Here is a 14,945-nt window from a genome sequence, read left to right on the forward strand (position 1 = left end):
ACATGGGAGGGTTCCCACGAACCGTGTGCTAAAGTAGCACACGAAAGGTCTTCCTCCAACTCCACCTTGTGCTTAGCTGTTGTCTGCGATGTGAAAAGAAACAGTTGGTGACACCATGTGTTTTTCAGAGGAGAACTGCGGCTCTCTACGCTCTCCCGAATCGGTGGAGTGGTTCAGTTCACACATGAACGCGGCTGCAGTTGCAGACAATTGGCCTTTCCACGTTAGGGTGGGAATTTATTTATTTATTTATTTATTTATTTAAATGACAAAGGCAGTTCAGGTGCAGTTAAGACAGTCATTTATTGCGGTGTCCAAGCAAGAGAAACCCAAACTCTTCTCAGAAGAACGCCATTTTGAAACAAAATCAGTGTTCATGAACATTTTCATTTTATTTAGTGATCCAAGTCATCTTTCTGAACTTTTTGTTGCTGTTGTTGTTGTTGTTGTTGTTGTTAAATACAGGTACAAGCTCAAAGATATAAACCTCAGATTTATGGACTCATTCGTGGAGTGAGTAATGAGCAAGTATAAAACCAGAGGTAGCATATGCTATTTTTCCATAGCAATATTAAGCTCTTTTCAGTGCTGATGCAACTTTGATAATTTAACTGAAACAATTAGAATTTCTGTTAAAGGAATGTAATCAAAGTTATACCAAGGGGCATTTCTTTGCACAGTTGATAAAGTATACAGTATGGGAATATCCATAGTGCTTGATGTAAAAAAAGGCGTTTGTTTAAAAAAAAAGTTTAAAAAAATCAGACAGCAGCACAGAAGCAGCTCTGTCAGAAAGGTGACAGAAAAATACTGCAGATTTGAATATTTGTTCAGGTAAACTAATATTAATAGCTACCAAATCAGATTCACAGATAAGGGCAGTGTTTACAGATAAGGGCACAGTAATGTAAACCTTAAAGTAATGTGGTTTATATCACTGTCACTGTTACAAAATGTATGCAGTCACACAATTAAAAAAAAATGTTTTCATTAATATACTCACTTTAATTACATTTAAATAAGTTATTGGTTTTAGGCTCAAGATTATTTTCAATGAAAATTTCTCTATCTCAAGCTTTAACTTAAATGTTTATCAGATTAACCACTGGATGAGATTACTGGAACGGAGTCTATATAAGAATAGTTTTTCCAGTTTTGAAGATTAAATCTGGTCAGTGTGTTTTTGAAAAACAACAACCTGACACAACTTTGATTTTTCAATGTCTTACCACAGAAATAGCCGCTCACTATTGCGCAAAGAGGCGGTGAGAAAAATACTGTAACTGTAAAATTTGCCTGTCCATATATGGGCTCCTGCAGTTGTCTCTGAAGCAGATATAATGGAGGGGATTGGCAATGTACTGTACCGCCCTTGTGGAGATCCTGTGGATGGGAGAAGCTTATCTGGCAGGCATTTGTTTACCCAGTTCACCCTGTTAGGTTTGGGGGTTAGTCAATATTCCACCCCACTGTACTAAAATCTAAAACAAAGTCTGCAAAATGGCTTCCAATCAGATGAAAAGTCTTCAAGCTTTCAAGCTTTACGGAAAAAATGGTGGTGATGTCAACATCAATGCCTCTTTTAGATCTGTGTGCGAATGTAAGTGGGTGCAGTGCATTCTGGGTCTCACAGAGTTGTTCCGTCAGTTTTTCCAAAGGATTTGAAAGGCAAGTGAAGGCAAATGGTCTGAAATCCTACAGCGACTGATTGTAACTGGAGGTTCCTCTGTCGACCATTTCCACCAGGGCGATCCTCTGTGAAGTACCCACAGATTTCCTGTGGACACAAAGACAGGGAGATTACTGCCTACTTGGTGAATATACATCAGATAAAAATAAGGTTAATTTAAATTCAAATACAGGGAAGAGCAACAACAAATTAATTAAAGTGTTCCGATTGTGATGGGTTAGAATTCTGATATTTCTGAAAGGTTGTTTCTAATGCAATCCCCCCTTTTTCACCCATTTTGGGAAGCCCAGTCTTGTTCATCAGGCGTGAGTCTGAGAGACACATCATGTACAGCTTCACAGGTGGACCACAGGTACTTAACTGACAAGTTCATAGGATTCATAGGATTCATAGGAGTCATCGGACCCATGGTGTGATGCAAGCGAATTAATCACGAGACATTTTACTCGAAATTTTCACAATTTTGTGAATCTGGTTCTTGTTGCTTAGAGATAGGGAGGCGAGGGAAGGTGATCAAAAGACAAAGCAGGCGTATGGTGTCAGGGGAGGGCCTGGGTACCTCCGAAACGTCTTCACCCTCTTCCATATGAACCTGCAGGCGAAGGCCAGGAGGATGGCCCCGCCGATCACCCCCAGCACCCCGAGCGTCAGCGGCACCCGGATGGACTCGCTGACCCGGTCCTGGCAGAACGCGCCCCGGTACCCCAGCAGGCACTCGCAGACGGGCTCGCCGTCCACCGTCACGCACTTCCCGTGGTACTGACACAGCTGCTGGTCACACGCCTGGGGGGTCGACGCGTCCATTCTGGCTGCCCTGGGGGGGAGACGGACAGACATCGGGCCAGGTGCTCGCTTTATGATTATAGTACTTGAAGGGTTAATCTTGTGTGTTTGACCCCTGGTTAGATTCGTGAGCATCAGTGAATTATGACATAAGGTAGCGTTATTTGATCCTTCCTCTCCCGTTTTCGATATAAATTTGCTTGAAATATTTTCCTAAACAAAGAATCAACAAAACTGAGTGCCTTGCTACGTTAGTGCAGTACATGAATATTTTTACTTGGGTCTAGATCGGTGCTTCTGACTCATGGTGGTTGAGCTTGCAAGCTTGCACTAGGTTGTAAAACTGTTAAAAGAATGTGGATTTTTTTAATGCTTGTCCCGATTTCCCCCCCCTTTGGAATCCCCAACCGTCTTCATCAGCACTCAGTGCTGCAACCCCTGCTGCCAATTCAGTGGAGCACAGCTAACCATGTGCAGAATAATGGCCAGCAGGACAGACGAAACAGCTGGCTCCGCACGGCAGGATGGGAAGCAATCGCTGACAGATGTACGGACAGGGATGTCAGGGCAGGCTCTCCACTCATTTCATTCTTAGTTTATTTTACAGTGACAGTGCAAATATTCTGATAGTTATGCGGAAAGTACACTCCATTTTGAAAATGACCTTTCCTAATTTAACAGCCAGGTTTACAAACTGCCAGTGTTTGATATGCATAGCTTGACATTGTTTAGAAAAGACAGTTTTTAATCTCTTGTGTGCGACAGTAAACTCAACCCCCCCCCCACCCCCCCCAGCCGACCCAAAATGAAACGAGTGGAGAGGAGGAAACATGAAACCGCTAAAAGATTTAGATAACCATGGCATTTGACGCAATTTCAAAATGTGTTTTCACAGTACAGTGAACACCAAGCACATATGGTGGGTGAGGCCCTGTTCTTTCAGTTTCAAACCAAGAGCACAGGGATATACCTGCGGTGTGCTGCACTCGTATAAAGTGTGCACTTCACCCAACTGTCATTCGCAATCAGAAACTGACTGCTACATTTAAATGATTTTAACAAAATTGTGTCTCATGCCTACTGAGCAGGGATCGTGGAGACAGGGCGGGCAGACTTGAGTCTCTCCAACAGAAAGGAAAAATTTACAACCTATAGACGCCATCAAGGATTACACTGGTACATTTCTCACTCAACCCTCTTAACTTGATCGAATGTTCTGGAACTTATGCTGTGTGGAGTCTGAAACAAGGACTGGTTTAGGATAAATTAATGTATGCCCGAATCCTTTGAGTTTGCCATGTCCTTCCACCAGTGAGCAATTACCTTCCCCAGTCTGTCTGGGGGAACGTGCAAAACTGTAAAACTTGTCTGTAGTACAAAAATGTTTAACATTCCAATACATATCACATGCCGTGACGCACTCTCCTAGGGGCAACAAAGTTTCTCAGCATGTAGTTAGTCAGGTTTTTTTTTAAAAGCAGCGTGACAGTTCAAACCATCTTTAAAAGTAAACGCCTAAGGTTGAGAACACACAAACACCATGACAGAGCAATACCCCATTACAAAGTAAACACATAAGGTTGAGAATGCATCAACAATATAATCAAACATCTAAAAAAAAGAAGTACTCACCTTTTCGTGCAGTGCGGGATACCTGAACGGGGATCTCCTGAGTGTGGAGCGAGGTGTTCAGACGCAAGGTAAATTTCTGTTTGTTTTTAAGTGCTGCCCCCCTGAACAAAATGCAAAAAAAACTAATCCCTTGGGGAAGAAAAATCAAGAAGAAGCGTTGGGAAGAGGCATGAGCTGGGGCGAGCCCTGTGAGGACGGCGAAAACAGGAAGAGGTGGCTTTTCCACCCCTCCCCCTCAGTTACCTGCATACCTGCCCAAATGTGTGAGCCGCGCACCTGAACAAACAGGTAGGGAGGCCGCGAGATCTTAATCTTCACTCCACTCTGCGTTACAAACCCGTGTGGGCTAATTCAGTAGTCACCAGCATTAGCTTCTCTGTGATTAAGAACACATTTATTTGTGAGTCAAAATATAGGATTAATGATGACTGAATCTTTCACCATTAAGAGAGTTGAATTTATTTTTTATTTTTTAACTGTTTTTAAACTTAAGATGGTTGTGAAATATCAGTTAAATAAAATGTGTAGTTGACTGGGAGGTGAACCAGCAGGCTAAGGGAAACCTGATTTTAAATCTTGTCGTTTTCATTTTATATTAGGGGTATGTTGTTCTATCAACTATGTGACCCAGTTGATATGAGAAATTTTTTTTATAAACCTTCAAAACTGCTAAATTAGTGACAGTCCTCTCTCTGAGCTGTTCCTGGTTCACTGGGTGTGGGCATTCCATTCATATGTGAATGACTTAAAAGTTGTCACATGCACACAAACGTTGCTAGGTTGCATATTAGCATAACAAAACATAACATAATGACAAGAGCAGGACATTCAGTCCAACAGTGCTCACCATTTTCCTGACTAAATTGTACCTTGTGCTCTGATTTCCCTACAGGCTAGATAGTATCTAGCACCGTATCAAGCCTGGTCTTAAGTTTCTGCCTCTACTACGCGACCTGGCAGGCTATTCCACACATTGACCACTCCCTGCCTGGAAAAAGTCTTTCTAATGACTGTACGGAATGTACCTTTTTCTCATTTCCAAGAATCTCTTGTAGTGTACTTGGTAGCACGTTACAATAAGGTCACATGAATTGGCATTAACTAATGTAGTTTTTAACATGGATTAATGTTGTACAAATACATTCATTAAGCATGAAATCTAGTAAGTAGTTAACAAATACATTAACTAATATTATTAGCTACACGATTATTTATACATTATGAAAACATAGAATACATTTATCATTTGTTAACCATTAACTGATGCAGGAACTGTTTTTTAATCCCAATATGAACTGGCATTAACTAATGTAGTTCTTAACAAGAATTAATGATGTGCAAACACGTTTACAAAGCTATAGAGAAGAACTTTTCGGAAGTTAGTAGTTAACAACTACATTAGATGATGCCAATTCATGTAATGTTATTGTAAAGTGTTACTGGTTACTTTGTGCTTCTCTGTGGCGCCGATGATATTTCTATGGTGAGGCCACATATTCATGATCCTGAAGAGCCTTATCAACCACACGGTGATGTCATCGCAGGAGATGCTTTGGCGTATTCGGCACGACAAGTCGCCAAATGGCAGGGGTTAATTTACCTAGCAACGTTTGTGTTGCTGCAAGTGCTGCTATTTTACTGTACACAGCAAGCCAAACAGAAAGGCGTGTCTGTGCCAAGCAAGCAGTTTGCTTTACCTCTCATCACCCTTTCTAGGAAATCTTTCTTTCTTCAGTCACAAAAGAAGGTAATACTTTTGGAATAATACATTCCATATTTGGATATCCCCCTTTCTAATGATATACAATAGCCAGGTTGTCTGATATTTCATGCTGGTTGGCTGAGCAAAAGACATAAAGGTTGGGGAATGAGTTATTGTTGTTGTTGCTGTGGGGTAATGCTATGGCTGCAAATTCACAGTTCCTGGTTTTTGGTCAACTTTAGCTTTAAGTGCTACTCCACAGGACTGCTGGGCAGTCAGCAGGGCTACTTTACTGTGGGACGTATTGCATCTGAAACAAGTACTTTAGCTTTTTTTCTCCCTAGCAGGGAATGACCAATCGTGTACAGCAGCGCTCCTCGCTGCAATGTTCACCATCAGTTTAGGAGAAACAGACAGGCATGTATTTCCCTCTCAAACACAGGATGCTAATTGTTGCTTCTTACCTCGCCAAAGTTTGCCAGTAGGGCTTCCGCAGAAATGGTCTGAAGATCACAGTCCATGTGCAGCTTAACATGGGAATTTAAAGTGCACAAATGTGCCAGGGTCGCTGGTCTGTGATGAAGTGCTGTGAGGCCAGCTGGCTAAAACCCTACCATCCGTGCATTGCAAGGGGGCAACATAGCTCAGGAGGTAAGAGCGATTGTCTGGCAGTCGGAGGGTTGCCGGTTTGAACCCCGCCCTGGGTGTGTCGAAGTGTCCTTGAGCAAGACACTCCTAACTGCTCTGGCGAATGAGAGGCATCAATTGTAAAGTGCTTTGGATAAAAGCGCTATATAAATGCAGTTCATTTACCATTTACCATTATGTTAGGACCAACTGGGGTCCATCCATGCAACAGAACAGTACCTTAACAGAAACCAGACCATGGAGTCCATCTATGCGATAGAACAGTACCTTAACATATACCAGAATATGGAACCCATCCATGCACTGGAACAGTGCCTTAAAAGAAACCAGATAACCACATCATTGGGGCCCATCCTTGCACTAGAACAATGCCTTAACTGAAAACAGGCCATGGGGCCCCTCAATGCACCAATCCTTTTTTTTTAAAAAAAAAAAGCTTTATTTCCTGTCTATCTGAACGAAAAAATGAGAGCTTAGAATTTTTGCATTGCTTTCACTTTTGGAATAGAAGACTATAGTTTTATGTATTGGGCCGTTTTTGTCAAAGGCTTAGGCCTGCCTAAGCGATTTTTCTATTTACCATGTCAGATTGTAACCACTAGATGGCGCCGATTGCATAATTGTCGGCGCTTGTGGGTTTTATAGCCGTTTATAGTTGGCTTTTCACATTGTTACTGTATTGACAACGATATTGCTTCCCTCTAAAACATAGTTATGATATCTGTATTAATGATTTCAAACTTACCTTTAAATTGATCATTGGTCTCAACCTGTTTTCATTCATTTCCCTTGATTGACAAGTGTGCTAACAATCTAAGTAATCCACTGGTGTGTAAACACACAACTTCTTTCTCCACGTCATGTTAGGCAGATTAACTGATAAATTAAACAAAGAAGTTGGAGTCCCACAGGGGTCAATTCTAGGACCATTGTTATTCAGTTTATACGTCAATGAGCTTCCAGATGTCTGTCCTCCTGGCATTACTTGTTAAATGTATACTGATGACACAGCAGTTTATGTGCATGCAAAAAAAGCAGCAGGCCACACAGAAGCTATCAGCTGCAATGTACACATTTCAAACTGGCTGATAAAATCTTGCTTACATCTTAATGTTAAAAAACTGTTGCATGTTTAAAAAAAAATTTTTTTTACATAAGGCCAAATTTGGAATCTGAACCTGAAATATTTGTTCAAGGCAAGAAATCTGAGGTAGTGCATGAGTTTAAATATCTGGGAATAATAAGTTATTCACAACTTGATTTTAAAAAATATGTAAAGAAAATTGTGAACACAGTGAAATTCAACCTGTTTAATTTTAGATGTATTAGAGACAGTTTAACAACAGAGGCTGAAAAATTGTTGCTGAATGCTATAATTCTCCCTCATATCACTTACTGTTTAACTGGTTGGACACAGGCATGTAAGACTACTCTCAAACACATTGCGACAGTTTTTAAACAAGCTCGAAATATCCAAGACAAAAGGTCAAACCCACATCATCACTTGTGACATCTTAGCCAAGTACACCTAAGCTGGGAAAATCTGGTGAAATTTTCAGACGCAGGTTTAGTTTTTAAAATCCTTAATGGTTTTGCTTCTCCTGTCCAGACAATTTGTGAATAAAACTACAAGTAGGTCCACAAGGCCCACACAAGAGGCGATTGCATAATATGAGAAAAGCGCTTTTAGCCAATCAGCCTTCTCTTTTAGAGCATCACATGTTTGGAACACTCCGCATGCAGATCTGAGAGACGTGGCAAACGCTGGCACATTCACCGTAAATTTCAAAATCTGGTTACTGGACAATCAACAGTGTCATCAGTGACATCTAAATATGCCACCAGCATTGGCTTCTGTGCTTTCTGCAAAGTCTGCAAAGTCAGTACTGAACAGCACATGTGTTGTATAGCATTGAGTCTTTGCATGCTAGCATGTGATGCATAGCCTTGTGCTGCTTTAAAGTTTTTAATGCTTTAATAGCCTCTATATGTGCATGGGCTTCAATGGGGAAACTTATTTCTGGGCACCAGAGGCATAGACCAGAGGCTTACTGAACGGCAATACCTCGAGTTACCACTGGTGTTTGTGAGCTTCATGGAGAATGGCAATGCCTGGTGTCCTGATTCAGGACCTCTCTGTTCAGGACCAGTTCATTGTTCAGGATCATATGTTTTGCTGCATCACCGAACAAACCAAACGATGGGAGGGGAGAACAGAGAAAGCAAGGCCAAATTTTAAAATACATTTTCATGGTTCATCTAGTTTAATTTATCGTTGTTGTAACAAGAACGGAAATATCGTATTCAGTAGTTTATTCTTATTTATTATCAGATTTCACGTAGCCATTTTCAAATTGCAGGTTTGAGTTCGGTTAATCAATTGGTACGCTCTAACTTAGTCACGTGGTACGCTATAACCTAGTCACAAACTAAATAGGTAAGTTTTGCCGTATTGATTTGACAGCACGTGTCGTAGGCTATCGTTGCCCTGTTACATCTTATCCAAAACACGGTCCTGTTCGAAAATACACTCTGACCATCATGCAGCGACGTGGAGGAACAGGAGCACCGCAGGACGCCACTTCCGAGGTGCAGAAAATCTGTGATGAGGTAAAAGTGAATAACAAATGAGGCTACTTTTATTTGTTCTGTGAGATAATAATTTAAACTGGACTTGCAACCCTTGGAATGTATAGCCTAGCTACGGACAGTAATCGCATCGCACTCATATTTTATGTAACTTCACTGTGCGAATTGATGTGCTTGGCAGATATGTCCGTATTAAAACTGCTAGCATAAATAATGATTTGTTAGCTGACAGTTCTGCTCAGAGACTAAAACGATCCTGAGGATCCGCTTCGAGGATAACATACATCATAAGTCAAAAAAAGGCTTTGCAGCAGCTCTGTGTGTCCCACCAAATCAAGATTTCACAAACTGCGAGAGAATGGCATGTCAGAATAATTGAGAAAAAAGATGTTACACTGCCGCTGGCCTGAGCTATACGTACAAAAAACATCCATTATCAATACAAATGATCTCCACATTTATATTACAGTGTGTCTATCAGTCATCTCTGCTAACATTACCTTCACAGAGTAGATTCTACAGACACAGTTCTGTTGTCCCCCAAACAAATATTTGTCCCCTCAGCTGGACTGGACACTTCTCTCTCTGTAATAAATCCATATTTGGCCGTCATCTATAGGGACACCAAACAAATACAATGTCATGTAACAATAAAGGGATGGTTTTCTTTCCTTTTAAAAAAGGAAGGTCTGACTGTTGTGTCAGTTTTACCTTTTTGGTAGAGGTCGTTTCAGTTCTTCCATTTTGGGGCTGGCTTGTTCCTCTCCGGCAGACCCAGCCCGGTCACTGCATGGCCTAATGCGATTTTGGTTCAGATGCTATCTGAGATCAACAAGAAAAAAGACTGAAGGTGATGACACTAAGGAGAGGTTGTTATGTAGGCTAAGCAGCATTTCATATAGCATTGACAACGAAAAATCATTTGCAAACCACATTAATGCGTCTCAGATGAGACGTTAAACCGAGGTCCTGACTCACAGTGGTCATTAAAGATCCCATGACACTAGTTGCAAAGAGGTGTCCTGGCTAAATCCCCAACCTGGCTTTCTCAAACTTGCCACCTAATCATCCCCTGATTTAACTGGCTAAAAAAAATGTTCTCTCCCTCTCTGTACTGTAAAGCTCATAAATGGTTCATTCATTCATTCATTTATCAATTTACTCTGAAGCATATCTAACTAACTCATATCAGTCTAACAGGTAATCATTGTCAATCAAGTGATTATTAGTCTATATCAATAAGACTACATCCTCATTGTACACGTGATTATGCATGTGACCAAGGACACAACTCAGCATGTCTGCTGAGCTAAAAAAAATATATTTCCTGGTTCTGATGTGCTCCCCATAGGTTTCTATTGGCATCGCTGTCTACATATTATATACTCTAAGGAGGCAGATTGTGCATCACTTCCTGTGCATCACTTCCTGATCGGCCTCTCGTGCAATGGCTCCTGGGAATGCATAAGATTGCACAGGTGCCAAGTCTTTTTTGGTTTATGATGCACAAAGATGTACTCCTTGTAATACCCAAATCGCCACATAAACAATTTTATTAACTGAAATTTTATAATTTGCTTCTCGCTGAAATTCAACAATTGTTATCCAGGTGTGTAAAAAATAATTTAAATGATATAGCCATAACAGGCCACCAAACACAACATAGGCTAACGTTTACAACACAGGGTGAAAATAGGCTAAATAACCCAGGCTATAGAACATAACAATGCAGTATGTGATAAACGTGCGCATGTTGAGTGGGCTATGATAAAGATTCAGCTGTTGCCAGAACAACACAGTTGAGCTGTCAATCCACAGGTGGACAGATCACAAACCTATGGGGCTTTTTAGCAGTGGGTACCTAAATATGAAGGATTAACGTAAAAACCAGTTAATGCAGAGGGTTGACGTGATCTGGGGGGTGGGGTGGGGTGGGAGGCGGGGGGTGTGGCTCTCTGGGAATTGACAGCCAAAGTGTCTAAAGTCTAGTTTGCTGCTGGATTGCAAGCTATACAGGTGCTTGCTGAAGCTGTAAACAACCTTGCTATGGTTGCTGTACTTTTTTAGCCTGTGGTGAAGTCCTTTAGCTAACGGAACACTGATCTCAAGCAAAATGGATGAAATTAATCATTGAAAAGTGATTGTTGCAGACAGGAACAGCTCATTGGGATGGCAGGTATGCCATTCTGCCAAGTAACGCCTTGGCGGGGCAGCATGGCTCACATCCATACAGCACTGAGAGTTTAGGGATTCAGGGTTTCCTACAGAAATAACCACAATTACCACAGTCTCTCAGCCCTTAAAAACATTAACTTCTGTACCTTCTGACCTCATGTCAGCAGACAGAATTCACAAACAACTTCAGGGGTCTGCACAATGAGGCCCCAAACTTGGGGGATTTTGTGTTTTTTCCGTATTCTTCTTCCTACCAAGTATGTCATTGCAGATGTTCCAGGCACATAGGATATGTCTCCCCATTGGCCATTTAGCCAGTTTAGGAAGCACTGGGGTAGCATTGATTTGGAATACGGCTTGTTTAATTTGTGTGAGCTAAGATGGGCAATATTGTTTCTTGTAACTTGGCATAATTTTGATGTCAATGCTTTTAATGGCAGGCCTAGATTTTGCAAGGTTGAACTAATGACTTACAGAGAGTGCTTTGTATGTGTGAGTGACTTGTCCTTTTTGTACATTGAAAACATGTTATTCTTCAGATATAATTCACTAGGCTTTGATTTATGTACCTGCTTTGTCTTGAAATTAAGCCTGCTCGGTGCATGAAAGAAAGCAAGACATCATCAATACTAACTTTTAACTTTTGCATGTGATGTGCTTTATATTACTGGCTGGATTAGACTAACCCCCCTGCAGGTTAACTGCTCTCTATACCTGTGACTTAGAACTCCACCCAAACAAGCTGCTGATTGCCTGCTTGGCTTCACCTGCCTGTGGCCCTACAAAATATGGGTAAAGACAACCTTTATATATAATTTTCTGTACTGCAATGTTATTAACTCTGAGTCTAACGTAACCGAAGCAGTACAAGGTGGAAATTATTCGAGACGATTTAATTGCCTAGTGATGATAAATGTACCCCATCGCTTCAAAACTGTTTCAGTCGAGTGTGTTGAATAGATGCTTTTCCCACACCTCTGATAAAGATAGGTCAGTGACAAGAAATTTTAGAATTTAAACGAAAATAATTTGGCCAGTGTAAATTCGTAGTTTTCAATGGAGAAACTTGCTTCTGGTCACCAAAGGCTTACTAAACAGCAATACATCGAGTAGCCTAGTCACTGGAGTTTGCGAGCTTCCTGGAGAATAGCAATCCGGTGTCCTGGTCCTCGTTCAGGACCATACGTTTTGCTGCATCACCGAACAGACCAAAAAATGGGAGGGGAGAACAGAGAAAGCAAGGCAAAATTTCAAAATACATTTTCATGGTTCATCTAATGAAATGTATCTTTGTTGTAACACGACCGGTAATATTATCGTATTCAGTATCCTTTTCCTATTTATTATCAGATTGGATGTAGCCATTTTCAAATAGCAGGTTTGAGTTGGGTTAATCACTTGGTATGGTCTAGCCTAGTCACATGGTACGCTATAACCTGGTCACAAACTAAATACTGAACTTTTGTCGTTTCGATTTGACAGGACATATCGTAGGCTATCATTGCCCTTTTACGTGTGATCCAAAACACTGTGCTGTTAGTAAATTCTCTCTGATCATTATGCCGCTATGTGGAGGAACAGGAGCACCTCAGGACGCCACTCCCGAGGTGCAGAAAATCTGTGATGAGGTAAAAGTGAATCTCCAATGAACAAATGGGGCTACTTTTATTTATTCTGTGAGATATTATATTAAACTGGACTTGCAGCTCTTGGAATGTATAGCCTAGCTACGGACAGTAATCGCATCGCACTGATATTGTATGTAACTTTTTCACAAAGCGAATTAATGTGCTTGGCAGATATGTCTGTATTAAAACTGCCAGCATAAATAATGGTCTGTAGATGATAGTTCAACTAGATGAGTTAGTTGATAGTTCAATTAAGTTACGGGTCGCTGTACGGAAGGTTTTGTGAATGTGGAATGCTTCCACAGTCCGGAATAGGCTAAAAAGCTTCGTTTGATTAGATACAGTTGAGGCGTGCCTTGTTTTTAGACGAGTGGTCACAGTTACTTCGTGAGTCACAGTCACAATGAATTTTTGGGCCGCGTTGTTGTTGGTTCAGCAGTTTTAATGAAAAATCCCCATCGGGCAGCACATATGACAGGTGTCCCATTTGAAGAAAGTGAATTCATTCTGTGTGTGTGTGTGTGTGTGTCTGTCTGTGTCTGTGTGTGCGTTTGTTCTCCAAGATTAAGTCGCAGTCGGAGGAGGATGCTGGGAAGAAGTTTGATGACTTCAAAGCAAAATCGTTTGCATCCCAAGTGGTGGCTGGAACCAACTACTTCATTAAGGTAAGTTCAGTTACAGTTCAGTGACAGAACCGCGTTCAGAAGTACTGCCATGACCAGATTAACATTATGGACTTCTGTCAAATAAGTAACATTTGGTGACTGAGACCAATTTCTAACAAATAAACATAGTATTACAGCAACAAAATGCCAACCTAGTCTACCTAGTTAGCACCAAGCTGGCTCTCTTATGTGCTTCAATCCATACACGTGTCTTGCAATGATTTTATTTCATGTTCATTGATAAGCATTAACAGAAACGTATTAAAATTGATAAAATTTAAAAATTTTAACTGTGCCTGTGTTTGAGAGACCTGTCTGGTGATTGGCCCATTGTCCTCACTCCTCTACACTTCCCCTGCAGGTCCACGTAGGTGGAGATGACTATGTGCACCTGTGTGTCCATAGACCACTGCCCTGTGCAAACCAACCTTTAAAGCTGCTTCGCCAAGAGACAGGCAAGCTTCACCACGAACCAATTGGTTACTTCTGACCACCCCAAGTCCCTCTGAGTGCTCAAGAGTATTGTGCCTAGCGTCTGGACTACAACCTCTCCTATATTTTACTCTTTTTATTTGTAACTTTCAAAAATCAACTATCAAGCAGCTTTTAAACTACTCGCAATACGTTTTGTCCTGTGCATGCATTGAATTTCACACTGCTGACTGAAAAAATTAAATGGAGTGACATTTGGAGTTATTTTTCTCAACTAGTAAATAAACTTTAAACTTTATTGTAAACATGCTATGAATAAATGACTGTGTGGCTATGTTACATTTACATTTTTCAACAACCTGAGTGAAATAAGTGTATTACTATGAGTTTCAAGAGGAGTTTCATGCACAAAAAAATTTAAAGACCCTGCAGCTCTCCATGACCAGGATATTGACGGCAGCCATTTTGCCCCAGAACGTTCTCCACACATCAGCTGAGGTGGAGAGGGAGAAACCAAGGTTTGGGAATTTAGCCAGGACAGTGGAGAACCTCCTAATTAGCATTTCAAAGTGTAAACACAGCTGCATATTTTAATTTGCACTTTAAAACTATTCTGGCTGAATATGTGCCTTGCCCTTATGTGTTACAGCAGTGCACCTTGAATTAGTGACCGATGAAAGCAATAATTTAAGAGAATGCTATTTTTAGACACCGGTGTCTAATTGGGGCCATAAGAAATTAAAAGCTCTTAATGTGGCCAGACTCAACACCATTAAAAGCTCTGAACAGCTGTCAGAAAACACCAACAGCTTCTGGTCTTCCCTAAATCAGAGACAACCATGGGTTCTTCTGTACAGCAGAGGGCATGCATACTGCCCCAAAACGGTTGCCAAAGCATTTAAATTAAGCAGAAAATCAGTAAAAGAAAAATGTGAACTACATCATATCGTGGAATCCAGCAACACATATGAAACCAATCAGGTCTCTTCTTCGGGAAGCAC

The 14,945-nt window shown here is 41.0% G+C and overlaps 2 protein-coding genes across 3 annotated transcripts; one reads left to right on the forward strand and one right to left on the reverse strand.

The window, feature by feature from the left end:
• Positions 1-367: 367 nt before the first annotated feature.
• LOC118212467 (fibropellin-3-like) lies at positions 368-4,382 on the reverse strand. Its single transcript, XM_035390360.1, has 3 exons — positions 4,106-4,382; positions 2,250-2,504; positions 368-1,777 (listed from the first exon to the last, which is right to left on the reverse strand). Exons 2-3 carry the CDS (start codon positions 2,492-2,494, stop codon positions 1,696-1,698), a joined length of 327 nt encoding a protein of 108 aa, XP_035246251.1. The 5' UTR covers positions 2,495-2,504; positions 4,106-4,382; the 3' UTR covers positions 368-1,695.
• Positions 4,383-8,839: 4,457 nt separating this feature from the next.
• Positions 8,840-14,253, forward strand: LOC118213125 (cystatin-B-like). Of its 2 annotated transcripts, none has more exons than XM_035391831.1 (3): positions 8,840-9,065; positions 13,411-13,512; positions 13,874-14,253. In XM_035391831.1, exons 1-3 carry the CDS (start codon positions 8,997-8,999, stop codon positions 14,000-14,002), a joined length of 300 nt encoding a protein of 99 aa, XP_035247722.1. In that variant the 5' UTR covers positions 8,840-8,996; the 3' UTR covers positions 14,003-14,253. The 2 variants fall into 2 exon arrangements, with proteins under 2 accessions (XP_035247722.1, XP_035247721.1); XM_035391830.1 differs by lacking the exon at positions 8,840-9,065 and adding an exon at positions 12,617-12,847.
• The last annotated feature ends 692 nt before the right edge of the window (positions 14,254-14,945 follow it).

The sequence above is a fragment of the Anguilla anguilla genome, chromosome 14 (assembly GCF_013347855.1).
Source record: "Anguilla anguilla isolate fAngAng1 chromosome 14, fAngAng1.pri, whole genome shotgun sequence".
In the NCBI taxonomy this organism is placed as follows: Eukaryota; Metazoa; Chordata; class Actinopteri; order Anguilliformes; family Anguillidae; genus Anguilla; species Anguilla anguilla.